The 22,692-nt window shown below is 31.0% G+C and overlaps 3 protein-coding genes across 8 annotated transcripts in view; 2 read left to right on the forward strand and 1 right to left on the reverse strand.

The window, feature by feature from the left end:
• The first annotated feature begins 5 nt into the window (after positions 1–5).
• Positions 6–1,837, forward strand: LOC141461245 (zinc finger matrin-type protein 4-like). 4 transcript variants are annotated; one of them, XM_074142103.1, is made up of 3 exons: positions 6–1,057; positions 1,135–1,625; positions 1,741–1,837. In XM_074142103.1, exon 1 carries the CDS (start codon positions 192–194, stop codon positions 945–947), a length of 756 nt encoding a protein of 251 aa, XP_073998204.1. In that variant the 5' UTR covers positions 6–191; the 3' UTR covers positions 948–1,057; positions 1,135–1,625; positions 1,741–1,837. The 4 variants fall into 4 exon arrangements, with proteins under 4 accessions (XP_073998204.1, XP_073998205.1, XP_073998202.1 ...); XM_074142104.1 differs by having other exon boundaries at positions 1,784–1,837; XM_074142101.1 differs by having other exon boundaries at positions 1,135–1,837.
• A 1,937-nt stretch (positions 1,838–3,774) lies between these two features.
• Positions 3,775–8,316, reverse strand: Ype (yippee zinc finger protein). Of its 2 annotated transcripts, XM_074142114.1 has the most exons (5): positions 8,104–8,316; positions 7,425–7,618; positions 6,428–6,544; positions 4,456–4,550; positions 3,775–4,371 (listed from the first exon to the last, which is right to left on the reverse strand). In XM_074142114.1, the coding sequence occupies exons 2-4, from the start codon at positions 7,583–7,585 to the stop codon at positions 4,469–4,471; spliced, it is 360 nt and encodes a 119-aa protein (XP_073998215.1). In that variant the 5' UTR covers positions 7,586–7,618; positions 8,104–8,316; the 3' UTR covers positions 3,775–4,371; positions 4,456–4,468. The 2 variants fall into 2 exon arrangements, with proteins under 2 accessions (XP_073998215.1, XP_073998214.1); XM_074142113.1 differs by lacking the exon at positions 3,775–4,371 and having other exon boundaries at positions 4,408–4,550; positions 8,104–8,315.
• Positions 8,317–8,478: 162 nt separating this feature from the next.
• Positions 8,479–22,692, forward strand: part of Axn (protein axin) — a 31,699-nt gene continuing 17,485 nt past the window's right edge. For both annotated transcript variants that reach the window (XM_074142047.1, XM_074142048.1), the window contains exon 1: positions 8,479–8,851. The gene's annotated coding sequence lies outside the window, so the exon portion shown is untranslated. The remainder of the gene's footprint in view (positions 8,852–22,692) is intronic.

Raw genomic sequence — 22,692 nt, forward strand, 5'->3', positions numbered from 1 at the left:
CTTTCAGCATAATCCTTTACGTTACAGGTTACAGGTACATGTCGGCGTTTACATGTTATACAAGATCATATCATGTCGCAGAGCGGCATGTCCTATTGTTTTAGTATAGTTTCATCAATATCAGTTTTTATAGTTTTATGTTAGCTTGGAATTTCCCCATTAGATTGTGCTTGTGTTTTTATTAAACTAAAATGGAGGAAAAACAGTTAACGCAAGATAAAGAAGAGAGCATATTTCATGAAGAAAAGTTAACACCAGAAAAAGAAAAATCTCTTGAAGAAAAAAACAGTGAAAGCAATGAACAGTGTCGAGGTGAAAAAAGGCCAATTGAAGATGATACTGGCATTCGTGAATTGCCTGCAGAATTAAAGAAAATGTTTAAACCTCTATCTTGCGAGCTATGTAGTGTATCGGTGACTTCTTCAATGATGGCATATTCACATTATGAAGGCAAGCCTCACCTTAAAAATGTTAACAATTACATGAAAAAACATTACAATGTAGAAAGTGCCATTAAAAAGCAAAAACCTGTTGTACAAACATTCAAATGTGAAGTTTGTAATATTGAACTTACGTCTGAACTAGTTTATAAGATGCATTTAACTGGTAAGCAGCATAGAAAAAACCTCAAACGAAATGAGGCACCTCCGCCAAAAATAAATGAAGAAGTTGATCCCACTGGTAGATTTAATATTGGAAAAGCATTTGTAAATGAAATACCACTACCAGTTCCAGAGAATTCTGATTTATACTGCGATTTATGCCAAGTGTTTACTAACACTAAATCACAAATGGAAGTACACAAAAAAGGGCAGAAACATGCCAAAAAAGCTGCTAGAAACCAATTGTTGCAAAATATAAATGCTAATGCACTGCATAAATCAGAACATTACAATGACGCGGATGTTTGGGAAGCCACTGCAAATGAAATACAAAATAGCAACTAAATTTTTCCGACTTCAAGAAAACAAGATTTGTTTACATACGCAAATGATGAAAATTTGGGCTTATATGTAAAAAAAAAAACAGTGTTTACTACAAAAACGATTAGCATCATGTAAGTAAAAGCAAATTCTAACCATTTCTTTATAGGTAATCATTCTTTAATTTAATTTCTTTCCCTTTCTTTTATAGGGTTAGGCGTCACTTTCTTTTAGAATTCAGTTTCCTGGATTTCATGAGAATATAGCATGAAGCAAGTCATTCCAACTAAAACTTTTTTCTGTTTTAATTGAGAGTATTGTTTAGTTGAAAAATTATCATACTTGTATTTTTAAGGGCTATTTCTTATTACATAATCTACCCAGGATTAGCATGTTTTTTTTTTTTTCTCCTACTTGCTTAGTGCAAATGATATTTATTTCAATTTCTTAGATTTTTTCCTTACAATGTTTTAGCAAGTTAAGCTGAAATTCTTTTGGGACTATTTTGCTATTGACTCCACCAGCCAAAACGTTCCCTGATTCTATCCAGCGTTGCGGACTCTGCTCACATTTTTAACAAATGGTTCTCATTGTGAGCGTCTTTTAAACAGAAATTGACTAAAATAAAAGTTTCAACATATACTGCAATCAGAACTTCAACATGTATTTATTGACACTGAAGTGCGAGGAATGTTTTTTTAAGTTAGTACTGTTTTGAAATAAAATATAAAAAGTATAATTTTCTTAACAATTTAATTTTTACATGAAAGCCTGTACCTTAATCTACTTTTCTACATAATTGCTACTAACATTTTAGGCACTTATATTGTACAAGCAGCTTTTGATTTCCATTTTCATAGAAGTTTGTCTCCTGATTTGTCAATCTCTGCACCACGGTCGTTTTGACATCATCATCATCGTCGTGACGCTGATTTCCCAAATGGAGAGACAGGTGACATCATTGGGCGCTAGATCGGTACGTACGCAGGGTGAACAAGTTGTTCCCAGCCAAATGATCCGAATAACTCTTGAGTTTGTTTAGCCGCGAGAGGACGGCATTATCATGCAGCAAAAAACCCCTTCTTAGCATGCCACGCCTTTTGTTTTGGATTGCACGTCACAGGTTTTTTAAGGACACAATAGTTTGTAGAATTTATTGTTCTTAATTCTTAATATATTTTTTAAAAAAAGATTATTAGCTTTATTGTATTACAGAAATTATAAATTAAAGTTTCAAAAAAAAAATATTTTATTGATACTTTTTTTTTATAAGAATACCGATAATTTATTGTCTGATTTTTTTTTTTTTGAGTTAGTCAATCAGAAGAGAATGCGACAGAAATTTTGGTGGAATCAAATCTGTGAAGATGGATGAAGTACGATAGGAGAGTACATATAGAAACAATCTTGCAATTTACCATAGAAACAAAATATAATCTGATTGCTTAGTCAACAAATGTTAGCAAGTTCAAAAATATTTTTGTCGTTAACTCGTTCTAACATATTAATTATTTAATTACAAGTCGTTCTGAAATAGTACTGATTTAAGCAAAGATTAATACTGAGGCTGTTGTAGATTTTAGAGAAGGTATATTTTCTTAGACAAATGGTACATATATCTTTATGATACGATAACATTGCAACCCACAAAAATACTAAGTTGTAGGTGAGCTGCCTTTACAGTTAGTAAACCAAAGAAGAGAGAGAGAGATAAATGAAAGTATAAAACAAAAAGAAAAGTGACAAGACCTTCAACCGCATTTACATAAAATTTTGAATCGAATGTCACTTAATTCATGAAAATCGGTTAATGCATCGATAATTTGAAACGATTACAATAGTTCCCATTACTAGGTGTAAGAACAGGACGGCACTTTAATGTTACGTAGGGGACCCATAACCCCTTCATCCTGCCAAATTTTATTAAAATTGGGATGTGATTTACAGAGTTATTAGTAATAAATATTTAAGAAGGGGTCATACATAAATTGGGCTAACTCCTCTCTCAATGCATCAAAACCCCCCAAAAAGCATGTCTCCATGAAACCGAATGACATCTCATTCATGAAAATCGGTTCTCGCGATTAGGTGCTACGTTGTTTACAAAAAAGGTAATAAGATCAACCAACATCATTTTGTGAATTTACCGTTTTTCCAATTATTGGTAACTTTTTCCTCGAAATCTATTAGATCTGGGTTGTTGCGAAAAATTACTTGTAAAGGAGGACTTGCCCTGTATTATAAAGAAAATTTGGGAATTTTATCTTTTCTAGAAAACGAGAAAAAATATTTAACCGGACAGTTTTAATAATGGTACAGAAAACACTTGGTAATTTCTTACATGAACTAACAATGAATACTCAATAAATAGAATAATGAAGGAAATCATCAGGATGTGGAAAACAATAAACATCAATGATTTTATCATAGCAGAATACTTTTCTTTTATTATGAATAGTTTCGAATTTTCTGCTGCCTTCAGATTTGAAGTAGGTTTGGTGTAAAGAAGATGGACTGCGGTATTTACGCGTAACTGTGATAGTCAATGAGATACTCCTAATGCTTTTGGTATCGTTATTAAAATGTAAATCAAATTTCTCTACACAAACTTGATGATTCAATTTCCAAGGATGGTTGAAAAACTGGATAAAATGAAAAAGTATGCTAAAAAAACGGATGAAAATAAACAGCTACTATAGACTTACATGATATAATTTGATTGTAAAGGAAGATTTCTGTCAGCAAAACATGCATGCTATGACGCTAACAAAAAAAAAAAAAAAATCGATCGGTACAACGCACATCTCGACTCAATTTATAATATTAATAAGGTATTCAGAAATAAATGATCTCCATCTACATGGTTTTAATTCAAATTTATAACAATTTTAAAGTTAAAAAATATATTGGCCTAATTTTTTTTTGTAATATGCAAAAAAATGTTTACACATGTCACAATTGAGTTTAAAATTTTCTTTTTTTTAATTGCAAAGTAATTAGTGTTTTTTAATACTGAGAATAATAAATGAACATCAAGAACAAAAAAAGGAGTTAACTACATTTCATTTGTCATTATCGCTAATGTACACATTCTTTTATGATTAAAATTATAATATATAAATAAAAACTTAGATTTCTGAATGATTTTGACTTTTTTTTTTCAGTCGTTTCAACTTTTTCCAACATATCCTTCCTCTAGCATGACAAAGTTAAAATATAATTCATATTACTAACGACTAAAATGAGAAATTCTTTACAATTAACAAAAACAAAAAAACAACCAAAAGATTCATCATTTTTTGTTTGTAATCAAACACTAATCTTCTTGTTTCGCTCTTTAAAAAATACTTCTTTACTCACATAATTCCTTACTGAATATTATGATGCTTTCCTCTTCACGATTACATTTCAAAATCATTATTTTCATTCAATTTTTTACTACCTTTCACTAAAATAGATAGGTAAAATGGCATCACATCAGTAATTTGTTTTTTTTTTTTTCATAAAAGAAACAATTTTTTAATCAAATTACATAAAGTAGCTTATCATTCATCATGTATTCTTTCATCTATGCCATCTGACTCTGTGATCAAAGCTCGTTCTAATATAACTCTGCCTTCTTTGTAACTGAAAAAAATAAATAAAAATAGATATGTGTACACTGAAAGATTTAATTATTTTTCATTTCGGAGATTGTTTCTAAAATAAATGGTAACTTGTACTATTTTGTGCTTTCTTTTGTAATTTTTTAAAATGAAAGTTAACATGATTTTACAAAAAAATGTATTGAAAATCGTGCAATAATTAAAAATAGAACTTTGGCATAGTGAAACTTAACGTTTTAATGTTCACCGATTGACCACGTTGAAATTCTTTCGTTTTGACAAATAAAGCCGGGGTAAAGTTTAGTTATTCTCTGAAATATGATTTAAGATTAACTTAGAAAGATTTCCTAGATAAATTAAATCTATTTCTTCATTCAGCCAGCCTCCCCTCCCTTATATGTCCCTCCCATCACACTGGAATTGGTCAGACTTTTTTCAAATATAATTTTGGTAATGCAAATTTAGAGTATTTAAACCAAAGTAAAAATAAAATAGAGTCACCCGGAAATGAGGACTTGCACCAGTTATAACATTGAAGAAATAGTTACAACTAGGGCACCCTTTGTTTTCAATAAATAGCTAAATTATAAAATTAGTAATAACTTCAGAATGGGTTCTCTTGTGGACTTTATACTACACTGAATTTACGCTACGAACTGAACGTGTACTGAACAATATTAACTTGAAAACATGATTATCGAATAAAAGAAACGTTTCTGAAAAAAAAGTTACTGTGGATCACACATCCATAGTTTGTAGAGTTCAATAAAATAGGTGTGAACCAAAAGTTAAACTTCTCTAACAGGACTTGATTTAATGACATTTATTTGAAACCTTACTCCAGCTTAAATCGATTAAGTACACTTCATTGAGAAGGGATGGTGGTAAGTTTTCCTCTAATGTGTCACCTCATTATAATGTATGATCTTATTATCAGTATCTCAGTATTTAGCCTTTAAATATATATAAAAAATACTAAAAAAGCAATGTGTTTAAGTGGATCAAAGTGCCAATTACTGAACAGATTTTTTCGTATTTTTGTGGCGATTATTTTGAAAATGGTCCCAAATGATTTTCTTTAAATTTTGCTTACAAGAGCAAAAATTAGTTTAAATCATTTTTCCGGAAACTTCATTTACGCAGGGTTCAATAGAGGAGTGAAATTGTATATAATAATATTAATGAATATGAAATATCTCATCATAATTCTTAGTTGGAAATTGTATAATGGAAGTGAGACTATTCAGACCAGGTTTTACAATTTTCCTGCAATCTGGACAGTCACCGTAAGTTTTTCATTTGAATTTGGAAATAAGATGCGTTTAGACCATTGCTTTGGCTTTCAACATTCACGCTTCCTTCAATAGAACCATTTTATATCAATAAAAATGATAAATTTAAAATAACTGTTTTCGGTGCAAATTTCGAGTTACATAAAAAATTAAATACATAAACTGCGATTAGAGAGAGTTCAAACCAGATTTTTAGGATATTTCTCAAAAACGGCTGTAACAATTTCCGTTTTTAACTTGAAATGTTCAAATATAAACCCATCATATTAAAAAGTTCCGAGGAATCTGTAACTTTTGTTATTCAAGATCAAAGTGTGAGGAAGATAGGAGGTGCTCAAAGTGGACTCAACCACAACAATCCTCATTATCCAGTTGTGAAGTTACGATCACTTTAATGATTTTCAATTTTAATACAATTTGGAAAACTAGAAATGCAGGAAACTAGTAGAGTACATGGTATACCATACCATATTTTTTATTGAAACTAAAGATGGTTCAACAGTAGTTGAAATTTCAGGTATTAATTCTGCATTTGATGATATATATCAGAACGAAAAAAAGAAAATATATTATACAGTCAAATTCACACAATATAGTAAAAAGATACCGTTGGTTTTCCTCTGTGGCAAATTCATAAATCCAACCAAGTTTAGCTGAGCAGTTCTTACAAGATACATCTCGGACCATATGCCGTCCGGTCAGCATCACTCTATCTTGAACTTTACTGGAACGATGAAAATTTTATTTAAATTTTAAGAAAATAACTGATAAATCTGCAATACAAAGCAAAATAATTAATCTTTCTACCTTTAGTTCATACAAAATTAATTCACTCACTTCAAAAAAAGTTAAATAAATTTTTGAGAATTTTTAGTGATTTAAGTTGTACATTCTTTGGGATTAATTTTTTGTGGCAAAAAATATACAGGGTGTACACGGACGAGAGGTCGGGTGGTGTCTCACTAGCCCAAATGCAACAAAAAATATTCTGTTCACTCTGGCCAGATTCTTAATAGTATCCAAGATATTTGCATTTTTAACTTTTTCGACGATATTCCCGTTTTCCACACGGTATGTACATTTTTTTGAGAAGAAACAAAAAGAGAAGTAACCATTTAGTTTTGAACAATTATTATTGAACAAAACGGAAGAAAAAAATAGTATATGGTCTTGAAGCTCAAAAAATGCACAACTTTTTCTATAATTGGTTGACTCTTTGATTCATTAATAATTGAAAAAATGCAGTAGAAAAATTTAACAAAAATCATCGAGAACGAATTTTTTAGACATAAAAGTAAAAATTTCATTGATTGTAATAAACGTTTTGAGGCTCTGGATTAAGCAGATTTATAGGAAATTCAATGCTCTTTCGTGGGAATAAGCAGATTTGTTGTAGGATAAAGGACAGAAAAATTACGACCGTTTTTATGGTGGAAAACGCGAATATCGACGGAAAAGTTAAAAATGCAAATATCTTGGACTATTGAGAATCGGGTCAATGTGAATAGAACATTTTTGTTGCATTTCAGCTGCTCAATCACCTCCCGAAGTTTCGACCTCTCTCCGTGTACACTCTATGTAATAAAAACAAAGGATAGACCAACCTGCATTTTATGTTGACCACTCGGTTGAACAAAAAGGCTCTACCTGTTGCTCCAGTAAATCTTGTACTGATGAGTTCACTTCGATTTGTCAAGTTCGCATCACAGGATGCACAAGAAAATAACCGGGCACCTCCTAAATGTTCTAAAAATATTCTACCCATTTTTCAATGTTAACACTTCACAGTCAGATTTACCTATAAAAAGATCCAAGATGAGTACAGATTATGAAGTATAAACTTTATACATAACTTTAGGTCTTCAAGGTTGAGGAATCTTCATTATATTATTAGATTTTACAATGTTTTCTTTCCTACTATTTGGAGACCTGAAGATGCTCGTGACAAATATGTATCTAATTTTTCTGTTACAAAAAACGGCATTCACCGTTCAGAATTGTCTTCGAATGATTCAAAATTAGCAGTAAAAATTATCACAACACTAAACATTAAAATCATGTGCTTGGTTACACATGTTCCATTTTTAGCTAACGTTTAGATAACTTATTCTAAAAGAGCAACATGACTCGACTAATTTGAGTGTTTTTTCTAACAAAGTTACATAAAAGACATCTCTTTTGACAATTACCATAAATCATTCCACTTAATTTGTTATGATTACATTAAATTTTATGTTTTGATGAACAAAACTCAAAGGATTAAACATGTAAAAAACAACTTACAATAATGGCAATAAGCAGGTCGCTATTATTTTATTTACCATTAACCAAGTAAATACATTTTTTCACACAAAAAGAATTTCACGGTGACTGATTGATATTTGAGTAGATATAACAAGTAATTTGAGGATATCTCTAGGAGGTTTACAACTTAAACGTAAACAACAACGTTGTAAATATATAGGCCATATGACAGAATCTACCACAATATCTACAAGTTATTCCGTGCTGAGCCCTGGTGGCCACAATGTAGGATGTGTTTAACCATTTACCTAATCTAAAGCAATTCTGTATTTATCAATTCTGTATCTTCTTGTAATTTTTCAGGTAGACATTAAAGTTTAATTAAACGATATTCAAAATAATCTTTGATTTATTAGTGAATTATAATTTATGAAAGCCGTTAATATTAAAAAAATAAAAGCAGAATGCGCGCGCAACCTTTTTTCTCTCGCCAATTGGTTGAATTTTCAAAGTACGTTTGTTCGAGTTAACTCCTACCACCAGAGCGCCTTACTAACAGAGAACATGTCCTCGAAGTAGTTGAAAAGTTTCACGCTCTGTTATTTTTAAAAATTATTATTTCAAAAAAGTTTAAAATATGTGATAATTAAAGACGGAGGCTGTGATTAATTTTTAGCTTTTTTCATATTCTTAATAGACAATGAGTGAATTAAAATGAATAGTGTTTGGTACTATGAACTTACCATTGGAAACATCAAACAACTTCAAAGGGCCAGGTATATCAAAGGTAAGTTGTGATACAATTTAATCCTTTGCGTTAATGTACTCAAATTTATGAAATTCTTTTAGTTTTATGGTATATTCCTTTGTATTTATCCACAAAGGACAGCTTTGCTAATTGTTTTAAGATCAAAAATAGATGTTTGAAGATCAAAGAGATTTGCCGTTCATTGATACTTGTCTCTTTACATTATGTCTGAGTCATTAGTTTTTCTTATTTTCTTTGACTAATCTGAATGTTTACTTCAGGGAAATGTAACTGGATATACAAGAAAAAAAACATAAACGGAATGCCGTCTATTTTTGGAATCCTATTTGTTTCTTGTCGGTTCCCTTTGATCTTTTTACCGCCTGACCATCAAACGAAAGGGGTGTTCCCGTCTTGATTCTCGCTTGAAGTTTTATCTTTTAAAGTCTAAAATCATTAGTTAAATTCATTGTGTCAATATTTTTGTTTTATAAAACTTCTAAAGAGTTTTAAAAGTAAAAGTACTTTTACAGTTTTGTTTCTTTTATTGCTCAATGAATTTAAGATTTTGTGTTAAATTTTTTTTCCCCATTATTTTTTCATTTGAATTTTATATTTATATTAATGATTGAAATTTACATAAAACACTGTGTTTACAAGGGAAATTATTTTGATTTTATATTTTCATTTAGTAAAATTAACTTTTTCATTCCAAATAAGGGGTTTAATATAATTTTCTTTAATTGTTGCCCAATGTAATATATTTATTGGAAATCAATTATTTTCGTCAATAGTTTTTATTGTTAGTTTAAATTTAAAAAAAAATCCTTAAAATTATTTAAAACTCCCTAAGGAAATGTTTTTGTAAATGAGAAGGCTTTATTCTCAAGTAACTAGGATTACTGAAACCTCCTTTTTTAAACAAGTACTAGGGAAAAAATTTTTGTATGTAATATTAATAGATTAATAATATTAAATCTAGATTGCAATACAAAAGTGATTCATTGGTGATTCTGTTTCGAGAAATACACATTGGAATAACATTGTTGCTATTATTTTTTATTTAATAAGTCAAAATAGCACTAAATATTTCTAATTTATAGATTTGGAACACAATTTATTAGAATTTTTTCTTACTAGTCGAGGTTAATTTAGAGCAGGAATTCCCAAAGTTTTTCTAGTCTTGAGGTGAAGACCCACCATTAAAACCGACATACCTTTGAAGAAAGCAAAGAAAAAATAAAAATGGTAATTAAATTCAAATTTAGTCACTTTAATCCAGGTGGATTCTTGAAAAAAAACATCCTCGAATTGTCTCGTGATGGAGAGAGATCTGATTGAGTTTAGACTTTTTTTTTTTACCTTCATTGGCATCAGTTCGCACTATTAGCCAGAACATTCTTGGTTCTTAATTCTTATTTAGGCGTCCTTAAGTATGTTTATATGGTGCACCAGTTCATCATATGCTTCTCTATTTTTCATAATTTAGACTTAAGTCCTGAAATTCCCTCATCGAGGCACATGAAGAAAGAAACCCTCTCGCCAACGAAAACCTTTTCTCGCTAAATTGTTTTATAGGATGAAAAGTGGCGATTTGTGTTGATGTACAATGTGTAAGCGCGATGATAATTGTTTGTAATTTTAATGTTTGGGGAATGTTAGTACAAATATTTTTAAAACTACAGAATTTGTAGATGCGTTTTTCTAATGGAAAGTACAAACAAAACGACTTGAAGAGCGCATTGACAAAAGCTCAAGGCGCCAGAGACTTAGGTGTCGACGAGCCATCATTAACATAGAAAAAAAATCCTGTACTAGAACCGCCGAATCAACAGTGTATCAGCTGTCTGATGAGATAACCGGCAATGGTATTGAACACTTAAACTTTCTAGGCTGCCGGAAAATATAGGGAGCAATTCCACAAAAACGGCGTACCAAAAAATTTACTTTCTGTCGGTTTGTATTTGTAATATGTTTATTTTGAAGTTAGCTTTTGTATATGCAAATATTTTTATGCAGGCTAATATTTATATGAATTTTTTATTTAAAAAGGCGTTAAATGTCATTTTCAGAGTGTTCAGAGTTTTTTTTTATGCTTAGTGGAAAAGGCTGTAGAGATTAATCATTATTTAAGTATATTTTTTTTAAACAGATAATAACTGTTATAAATATTGAATCTTTCAAAAAGTTTTCACCGTTTTGGCCAGATGAGGTAACAAAAAACAATTAAAATTTTATTTTGAAATGTTTTGACATTCAGTTTAATCAATTGAAAAATAAAATAAAACAGTACTTCTCTTACAAGAATTGGAGTCCCATGAACACATTTATATTGTCACTAGACTAGAAAAGGAGAATTCCGTACAATAGGATTGTGTTCGAATTAGGGGAGTAAAACAATACATGAAAAGGATAGAATTGTATAACGATATCTTATATTTATGAAAAAAAAAGAAAACAATTAAGTGTTATTTTCTGTTGAGGAATTTTTATCGCTAATCGCTGACGAAAGTTAAAATTTTACTTCTTGCAATTTTTCGTTTTTGAGCTTGCATGTTTTACAAACCAGACCATTTTCTATAAACAACTTTTTCTGACTGAGGTAACCTCAAATTGAGAATCACCTGTGAATAATAAATTCATGAATTTGACATTTTAAAAAGTAAATTAATGCCTATTTTTTTAGACTACCTCTATATCCAATTACCATGTTGGGTGTCGTGGTTGGAGGAGACTGGCAAATGTGCTTTACTGTATTCTCATATTAACTATAAAATGACAATAATGTAATAATCGAATGAGGTCAGAGGCCCTCAAAAACTCTTGGATGGACAGATATGAAATACTTAGGATGGCAAGGGGGAAAAGTTCTTAATCGTGTGCATAGATGGCGTTGCTATCAATGAAAATTTATTTTATATTGTAGTAATGTACTTGATACAGCATTTGTTGTTGTAAATATTTCCGATAAAATAAAGAAGAAAAAATTATATAGTTTTTGAGATAAACGTATCCGAATAGTTTTCTAAATACTCTATTTTCATTTCGTTAAAATGAATAAACTTGTGCAGTCATAAGATACTTCGTTTTAATGAATTATCGCGAATGGGAATTCATGATGTAGGTTTATACAGAAACATGCTCCTTCATTTTCATTAGCGCAGAAACGAGCGACTAAATTTAAACGCGATCTTACTTCTCTTTTTACAAAAATTCGATGCTTTTAGGAAATGTGTAAATTAGAATCTTCATAGTAAATAGAAACTGTACTTGGTTTTCCAACCAGTTGTTATTGGCGTCAGTCACCTCCTTTGGTTTCCAAGAGACGGAGATCTCATTTCGTAAACTAGCTCCCAAAACTACAATCGCTGATGAAAACTTCTAGGAGGTGCACTATGTGACGGTGATTAAGGGAACGCTCTCTTATATCTATTCGGATAGTGGTACACAAAATAGTTTACAGGAATATGAAATCAGGGGAATTCTGAAACCATCAAACTGTACTGTAGGTTTCCCTGTTTCGAAAATATTCCCTCTTATAATGGGCTCCTCTTGCAAAAAAAAAAAAAAGTTCTCTAATTAATATATATTTAATAAATAATTTATTTCTTTAAATTTGGTAAAACAATACAATCATATTTTATTTGTAAGAAAAAATGGACAGAGGAACAAACAGTTGTTTAGTTAACAGCAGGTAAATGGTACTAGGATGTAGTTAGTTTTGTGTAGTAGAAGAGAGAGGTATTTCTTTATCTTTGGACTAAACTGAGAGAAAGAGATTGAATGAAGAACTAGCAGCTACAGCTGTAAGTAGAGGGGAAAGAAAACCCTCTCGTGTCTTGGACACAATACCTGGGGATGTGAAAAAACACCAACACACACATACACAAGCTAGCACACAGGACACTATGCAGTGATGGCTTCCTCCTGGTAGATTTACAGCTAAATATTTAAACCTTAAATCCATTCTCTCTAACCCCGGGGAAGAAAGGTTTCAACATACTCATTCTCCCATTTAAGTAGAGACTTCCCCTGACTCTTTCTCTTATCTACTTCAATTTTCTCTGCTCGTTCTCTCTTTTGAAATTGACTTTCTCTCATGTTTTTTTTTTTTGTTTAGGGGGAATTAGCTTTCAGTAAATGTATTGAAATCTCGCTTGATTCCTCGTATATCCTTGAGCTTTGGGTGAATTGATGATTAGAAGTTAAAAGCAAAACAGGATATTGGTACCAGAGGGAAGAAGTGGAGAAATAAGGAACATATCCAAAGAAGTAGTGGTGGTGAGCTAGCTAAAATTCACCTCTTACGGTTTAAAAGACAAACCGTAAGCTTCTATCTTCTTTTTTTTATTAAGGAAAAGAAAGAAAAGAATTTCTCTTTTCTCTGGCTCTTAATATTAAATGTTATGTAATATTAATATAAAATTTTGGAAATTGTGTTTTCACCTGATTACATGTTTTTGGGGCCCCTCACTGCATGTTAACGATATGGTTTTGGAGCATGATCCAAAGTGTTTGAGTGAGTTGCCTAAGAATGCTCGAAATTGATATATATTCTGGCTAAATAACAAAAACTTTATTGATATTTACCCCTGCCATACAAACAAAAGAAAAGAAATCAGGCAGGGTTTTAGACTTTGATGAATTACGAATTACAAAGTGGTGTTGATTCTAGAAAGAACCAACTATCCCTATTTCCTTTGCCGCATTTATTTGAGGGTAAATTTAAAGAAAATCTGTCAGTTACAGTAAGATTCAAGATTAGAGATTCACCCCAAAAATTTTCTTCCAATTTTCCACGAGTTTCTACTTATGATATTAGTTTTTCGTTTTTTTTTTTTTTTTGAGAGACAGAGAGTATTGAGACTTTTCTGAGAGCTAATGAGTCAAGCTCTTCTCGAGTGTTATAAAAGCAGATATATAAAATAAAAATGAACATAAAAAAAAAATTCATTCAAAATTAAATTTTTATAATGTTAAGGGAGTAGGCTATAACAGTATAAACAGAGACGAAAGATATGGGCCATGGTAACTGAAGGGAGGGGCAGGGGAACAACGTACACTAGTCTGTATTTACTGTCGGGCGGTCTCTTTGATCTGCTTTAAGAAAACATTCGAGATATTAACGTATAATTAGCCTTGAAATAATTCGAATAGATCAGAACTATTAAGTTGCACGCTTGGCATCGACGTATTTTTTTTTTTATTTATTTATTCTATTAAGTAGTAGTAGAGCCCCATCGATGAAGTGCCTTATTGTGCCAAAGTACGTTTTACAAATGACTGCTTGTTCTACTCTGCCTTCTTTAAATATGCATATATTTTAATGAAAAAAATCGTACGCCTCAAATTCCCTGATCGCAGCCTGAAAATGAAGGATAGAATAATTTTTTATAATGCTCCCTTTAATAGGTGGTAGCCATTTTACCATAGACAGCATAAGTTTCTCTGTATTTAAAAATGTAACTGGGTTTTGTCGACACTTTTCTATCGGGTTAGAGATAGTCCCACTGAATTATCGAGTTTGCAGTCAAGAGATCTCTATCAAGCCTGATTCTAAGAAGAGATGTGCAAAGTAGCCATGACCCGTGGCAAGTTGAAAATAAGCCACGAACTCTCTTTAAGTCAGCTCTAGCTACTTTTGTTTGGAAGAATTGACCATTGCTTTTCATGAGCCAGGTGGTTGTTTCTTTTCTTTAGCCACCTTCCCTAGATCTGCTGTGAATGATACTTTTTATGCTCCATATTCTTCAGGGGGGGGGGTCGGGTGTTTTTGTTGTATTTGGTATTTTCATTAGTTGGGCGGTTAGTCTCGTACTTCTCCTTTCTCCCACTATTACCAGGGATGCCCTGAAAAACAACAGTCTAGCCTAAAGATATTAAATCACTGAACTAAAGCCCTGCAATGTAAAACATTCCTTCACTGTCATTGATGTTAAGGCAATAAATAGCAGCCTATAAGTTAGAGATTAGTCCCGTTACCGATCGAGGATTTCAGGCAGCAACGGCGATTTTGCACTCAGATTTTAAGCATCACCATTGTATACAGAGAAGACCTGAAAGTTAGCGGTGAAAGCACGCTCCCCCGGAGTTGTCATTGCCATTGACTGTTGAATACCGTCGGTTTCGCCTTCCAGAAAAGATTTTTTCTGGAAAATGTTATGAAGAAATATTTTTATTCTCTTTTAAGAATATTTTTCGTACACTCCCCGAACCTCACGTTATAATTCAGATGTAACCAATAAAAAAATAACTAAATTTTTTTTTAACTCACAAGGTCATTTACGTCAATTGTTAAATAATAGGAATAAAAGTTCTCCTTTATATATGTAGGCATTTTAAAATGGATTCGATAATGGTATTTAATTTGTTACCAGCATTTTTGTTTGTTTTCTAACAAAATGATAACAATAAGAAAGAGAGGCAAAGTCAAGCTAAATCGTGTTCAGCTTGCGCATAGAAATGTGTAGTATAGAAGAACGCGCGCAGAGATACACAAACACACACATTGAAAAAAAACCGGCTCATAAACACATTTGGCGGCTTATGTTCAAAGAAAGGATTGCCGGCTGCGTTCAAAGAAATAAGCTGGCGACGTCTGATTCTATTTGAGAGAGAGAATGATATTGTATGTGTCTCAGAGAAAACAAGTGAGAGAGAGGGAATTAAAAAAAAAAAATAAGAAAAATAAAAAAGTCTCAAGTTTTGGCGGAACTTCTTTAAGTCAACTATGATGTTGGATTCTATTTATGTTCCAGCTTGCTTTTGTATATAACATATACGTATATATTTCCCCAGTTACTAAACCTCTTTTTGATTTGTTTTCTTTATTTTCATTAAATTAATGAAGTGTCCCGGTCGGAAAGGTAGGAGCTTACTCAGGGGTATTTGAATGTAATCCTTTCCCCGATGAGGGGGCGTGAATTCTTTTTAAATATGTATTTCAACATAAATATACGTATGTATTTTTTGTTAGACTAAGCATTGATGTAATGAAATACACAGATTCTCCCCGTTTCATACTGCAGCGGAGGCAGCGCCCTTCCAGCACAATAGAGAATTTATAGATTGTTAATCTTGGAATGTGAAACGGATATTTTTTAAACGTTCCATAATTTAGCATCACTTCTTTAATGCTTATTTAGAATCCACTGAAATAGTCTTTTGCTTATACATTTTTTGAAATACTGACATAACTGTAGCCAGGAATGATAGATATTATGATAGATTATTTTGGAATTGGAATTGATCCCCCTTCAGGTATTGCAACGAAAATGGGATTAGTGGTCGACCTTGGCAGTTCTAGTAGGAGAAACCTTCCCTTTTTACTCAGGTCTAGGGTTTTTTCAGAACTATCTTTTTGCATTATTAATTCATTTGGACTCGCTAATGCAAGCTTTCGTGACGCAAACCATATTGAACAAGAAAAAGCTTCTTCTCCTCCTGTTAAAGACTGCGATGGGGCTGACCCCTAATTGCTGTTAGGACACCGTTTGGAGATACCTTCCAAGATTTTAGGAAGTAAATGAACCCTCTGAATCTCCCTGAAACACACCTAGGTGCATAAGCATGAGAAACTGTCTTGTGACTGCTGGCCCACTATTCAGGAACTTTTAAGAAGTAAAGCTTTATGAGTTGGAGCAGTTAATTCTTCTTCTCTCGCATCAAAACAGTGTAAAGAGCGAATTATAGTACACGAATAAGTCAAGACCTCCTGGGTGGCTCTGAACCCAGGGCTGGAGTGTTTAGTTGAAGGGCCAGACAGAGGCAGTGTTACTGCGTTGGATATCTTATCACTTAAAGGACAAGAATAATGAAATCACCTTACATTGGGTGCCAGAACATACAAGCCAATCAATAAATGAAGACAATCTGGCCAGGCAGAACAATTTGAGGTCAGAGTCCTTCGGCTGCATATGTGGCAGGTTTCTCCAGAAGGATCTGAGGAAGGAAAAGGAAGCCAAGAGAACAAAGGAATGACCTCCCAGGATATAAACGTTGAAGATCTCTCTGGGCAATTGCATGAAAATATCTCATTTATGCCTCAATGTGGGTGGAGCCTTCCCTCCACAAAAAAAAATAATTGAAAAATTTCAGACAGGGTGCTCAAGTGCAATAGTGACAGTATGAAAATCATTGGTAGCACTTTATTGATTTTAATCCATCTCATCATAAATTTTCAGCTTCGCATCAGTTTTTGTTTGAACGCTGTTTACAAGTTTAGTAAAAAAGATAATTATACAAATTAATTTTTTTGAATTTAAAGGGGGCGCTCCAAATTGCATTTTTGTAAAATTAGAATTACATTTTTTTTATCAATGTTGGAAGTTTAAAATTATTTAATAAGATAACACTCATCATTAGGTTTTTGCCTTATTTACGGTCTTTCTTCTTTTAAGGAGAGTTAATTTTTTTTGAAATAATTTTTTTAAAACTGTTTTTAACAGTGAAATATATTTAAAATGTAAGAAAGATATTTGATTTTTTTTAATACTTTAAAATATTAAAAAATATATTGCAATCAGCAATCCTTAAACTTAAATTTAAAAAATAAAAAGCGTTAAAATGAACTATATTTGGATAACATCAACCAACGGCTTTTTCTGTTTTTAAATTTTTAAGTTCACTTGCAGTTTTTATCTGTCTTGAGTGCCTTGTAAACTGTTAAATATTTACAAAGTTGGATTTCATTTTTAGTTAAGATTGTTCTTTTTATTTCGTTTTCAAGTGTAAAAAATAAGAAAACTTTTCTTTCTAGAGGAACATCATGAAAAATTGCGAGGTAAATTAGCCTGCTGTTTATAAAAGAAAAATATTGAAGTGATTATATCTCTTTTAAAATATTTAATAGAATTTTGTTACTTTGGATTACACAAACACTTTTTATGGGAACGGGGAGAAGATAAGTATTTTAAGTGTAAATTAACTGTCATAAATTTTTGTCTTACTAATTAGAAGAATAAAAATTATGCCAAATAATTTCACAAAATGTTATTGTAAAACATTAGGAGGCCACAATGTGTAAGAAAAAAAAGAAAAAGAGATTTCATTTAATGTATGTATAAAAACCAGCCAATAATTCTTTTAGTTAATGACTTTAAGTACAATTTAATTTTTATGGAAATTTTATTTCAACAAAAGAATTAAAAGGGAATAAACTGAATAAATTTAGAAGTGCTCATATTTCTAGTTCGTACAATCTTTTTTATTTTTTGATTAATGGTTGTTTTGAAAATAAGATACCATTCACTACTGTTCTTAAAAGAGATTGTGAAATTCATTACAAATATTTTTTAGATTATAGTTTTTTTTAATTCATTATTTAATATGCATATTTTATTTAAAATTCAATTAGATTTTTATCCGTCATTGCAATCTTGTTTTTTTCCAATTGGGACAGGTTTTCATCTTGTATAGTAAATTAATTCATCAGTTTGGTGAAGTATTTTGATTTCCACTAACTTGAAGAACAGTTGGGGGAAATGTAAAGGCTACTTATTCATGGATCTTGGTGTTTCTGAGGATATCCCAGTCTAACCAGTAACTCAGTGCACATAAAGTTGTAGAGGTGTACATTTGCTGGGTCTTAGCGAACTCAAAAGACAAACTCCATCTCATTATCACTCAAATTACTTTAAATTTTTGTTATGGTAGGATTAATCACTTTTTGTTGGAATTCCAAGCTAACAGCAAATCACACTACTACCCTAAAAACTGAAGGTGGCAAAATATTTGGATATTAGCAAACCACTTATAGATAGATACAATTTTTACTTCTAGATAAGTACTCAGATTTCCACTTTTAAAGAAACTGTAAAAAATATTTAAATTTTCCTGTGTGTATTGAACAAATAAGGTACCATTCATTCATTAACAGTTTGATTTTGGCGATATTGTTATGGTATCAAATACTAGAACTTGATTATAAAGGCTAGTTGTCTACACACTGTAAATTCCCGCTGAATACTGATCCATCCATGCTTGCTTTCTATATAATGACCCGCCAAAATGTTCACAATCGATTTATTACTTACTCTCTTCACTCCCTCTTAAAGGAAGTATCAACCTACAGTTTTCCTTCAGAAAACTCTGAAGATCGTCTTGTATGTTTTACTAACTGGCCTTTCTTGCCTCCATCTTAACTTAAAATATAGAAAATCGCAGGATAGTAACGTGTAATAGGCAAAGAGCAGACAACACTGTCTTTTGCCGGAAAGTGAGCCATAAAATCCTCGTTGAAAGAAAAAATTAAAGGGCTGATAGTTGGATTCAAATCCGGGATCTCCGCGTGGGAATTGAGCTAATTCCTTCCCTAATTATTATTAACACAATATTGACTGCATTGGTTTTTAGATTTTGAAGTAATTTCCAAAGGAGGGAAAATGAAAATTAGCTAAGTGAAAGGAATAGACACACTTAGGGCCAATCAATTTCGTGGCCCTAAATATTTTAAGAGCCTTACCATGTTACTCTTTAAGAGCCACGTAGAATGTTTTGTGCAATCTTTGATTTTTTTTAGGGATTCCATCTGCTAATACACCTAAATCCAAGTTGATATTCTTTCTAATCTAAAAATGAACAAAAAATTCATTTAAAAAATGTTTAATTCAGTCTAAATCAAATGTGTAGCCATTGGATTTTATCAAATAATTATTAATTTCTTTCATTCAGTTTACCTTAAAGAGTTTCTTTGTAACTCTCCGAGTGATATTATTGAATTTTTTTGACTATAATCATGTATGAGTAAATGTGTGTTATAAGCTAGAGTTTGTCTTTGTGTACGTAAACTGAAATATTGTAGACTGCAGCTAAATCAGGGGATATTGTTAAACATCAATTAGGAAAAACTCTGAAGAAAAAGTAGTTTCTTAGTAGTCTCTTTTGTTGAATTTCCAAAAGAAAACATTTTATGGGTGTCTGGTTGCAAGAAAAGGTGACGCTACAGATCTAATATTTATATTTATAAATTTAAGTTAACTGAAGAAGTTGTTATCCCAGGCTACCTTTTGGCCTTCTGAAGTGTAATAACGCCTGGTACTGCAATTTATGAGGATTATAAGAGATGATTCATTTTAGTCGAAATATAATTAAGACTGGTCTATAGGATGTAGGTTATCTATTTAGTTTAATTTTAGTGAAATGTAGTGATTTTAATAACGGAGTAAAAACTAACTGGGTTTCTAAAATTCGGAATTCGAATAAAAACATATAAATTTAAACTTTGCAAATCTTAGTAAGAAAAAGACTTGAGTTTTTCGCATTTTTTTTTTCTTGTTGAGATATTGTCGTAAGTTGCCAACAATGAAAGGAATTTGTAAAAGAAGATTTTGGTTTTTATTAAAAACCGTTGAATGAACTTTCTGGAGAGAATCATCTTCGAAAATATTTGTATAGTTACTGTATTTGAAAGTATAAGTTGAACAATTGTTTTCACACTTGTCCACTACACAATTTTTTTTTTTTTGATCACAGGAGTTGAACAAAATACTAACAGATGTTGTATTTCATACTTCATATCATAGTATATAACATATATGTGGTTTACGTTATGTACGGTTATTGTGTTATATACATTGATGTTTAAACCATACACTTCAATAAGTTTTCACTCCTATTCCTTAACATTATTGGATTTCACGCTTCTTCTAACAAATATAATATCTTGCATTGTTGACTGAGCGAGGTTAGAGATGCCCTAGCCCCTTTCTACCTTCTCTACAACGTAAAAAAAAAAAAAGGAAAGATTATTTTGGAATTCTTACATTTTTACTCGTTTTTGCTTTGTTTTTTTCTTGTATAGAAGAAACATATGCTAACAGAAGAGTGCTTCTATTTTAAGTTTCTAAAAGCTATAATTTCTAAGCATAGATGTCAGCACAGCATTCCTTTCACAAATACTTAAATCAGAAATACAGAAAAAAGAATTTTGTGAAAGGAATGAAAGAAAGTAAAATTATTAAAAATTATTTCACACTCAAATTAAATTACATTTGTTTAATTTAAATAAAGAAAAGAATAAACTTTTAGCTAAATTGATGTTATTCTGCTGGAGTTTGTTATTGTCCTGTAATATTACAATTTATTATAGTTATAAAAAAATAGATTTATTCTTTTTAAATGTAACATGATACAGTATTTTAATTCATTTCACAATAACTAATTGAACAATAAGATTTCCAAATCAGTTAACCATCTAAACTCATTAAAATTTAATTTTCTAAAATCATTAAAGAGACCAGTTTGAACCGATAAAACACTCAAAATAACTAAACAGAAACTACTGAAAATTTCTTTTTCGTTCTTATAGTTACAAAGCGTTCATTATTCTTTACTGTCATGAATGATTAATTAATTGTATGTATGTATGATTTAGATTTTACAAAAAACTTCCCACTTAATTTCAGCGGCCCTACAAAAAAAAAAATATATTGCATTATCCCTTATTGGGTGGCATAGGTGATAACCAGGGCCGGATTTTCTTATAGGCTAACTAGGCTTCAGCCTAGGGCCTCAAGATCAAGAGGAGCCTACATTCAAATTGTTAGCAAAATTAAAATTACACTATTCTAAAAACAGTGAACAATAAAACACTTTTTTAGTGATGAATAACAGTAGTGATGTATTTTATTATCTCTCATGTAATTTACAAACTTAAAAATGGGAGGTGAAAGGGCCTCATAAGTGGAATAGCCTAGGGCTTCTTTTCATCTAAATCCGGCCCTGGTGATAACTGTGTCCATCAACTTTTATTTGGATAGCGGCAAAAAGCATAAACTTTTCCAATCAGCTTAATTCTAAAAACAGATTTAAGTTGGAAAGTAACTATACCCATCGGCTCAGTAAGAAATTCATGTTCTGATCTTCCAAAGTTACTAGTGATCCATTAGTCTGGAGATATTCTTGCTAAATACTTGTAACAACTATGATCCGGAAGTATGGAAGAAGGTGAACCAAGTAAACGAAGCTGTAACGAGGACAGCTATATATATTTTTTATTAAAGATCCGAAGTTCTCTCTCAATTGCAGAAAATTCCATTGATTCCCACCTTGGACTTGATGATCTTGCTTTTTTAATTATAATTAGAAGAAATATACTTTGAAGACATGTTGTCCATTATTATAATTGTAGTTAATTGTATGAGCAAATTCGAATGCTTCCGAACAAGAGTTTTAATTTTATAAAATGTCTATGTTATGTGTGGATAAAGATTGGCCAGAATTATAATTCATGTAGTAAATTACAGAATTTTAAGAGAAAGTCGTGTGAGTTTTCAGGCTATATTTTTACAGTCTTACAATTATGTTATATACTTCTGAAAGCTTTTTTTTATTATTTTTTTCAAGATTTTTCTTGCATATTTCAAGAATATGTTACTCTAAAAACTGAAATTATCTTTTAAGCTTCTCTTAATTACAACTTAATACATATATTTAAACTAGTATTCCAATTATTCTAACTTTTTTAAAGCAAGAATTTTCACCTTCAAATTTTTTGTTTTTCTGCTCATTTTATACAATTTTGATTGTATTCAAGTTTTGATCCAATTAGTTAGATTAGATTCATCATAGTTAGATTCATTAGATTAGGCAAGGACTTGCTTAACTTAGATCAGTTACAAAATTACTTGAGTGTAACAAATCACATAAGCAATTACATATAACTACATATGTAAAACAGTATGAAGCAGAACTCAGCAAATATGGGTCAAAAACTCTAAAAGAATAAAATGAACCCTTGAGATTATTATTAATTAATTTTTTTTAAGTTTTACATTATTCAAATATTATTAAAATAAATAGAAAAATTTTAAGTTTAAGATTGAGTTTAATTTTTCATTTAAAAAAACATACTGAAATTATACTTCTTTTTCTAAAGCAGT

This window comes from Rhodnius prolixus, unplaced genomic scaffold (assembly GCF_049639745.1).
Source record: "Rhodnius prolixus isolate KJV_2025 unplaced genomic scaffold, Rpr scaffold_6, whole genome shotgun sequence".
In the NCBI taxonomy this organism is placed as follows: Eukaryota; Metazoa; Arthropoda; class Insecta; order Hemiptera; family Reduviidae; genus Rhodnius; species Rhodnius prolixus.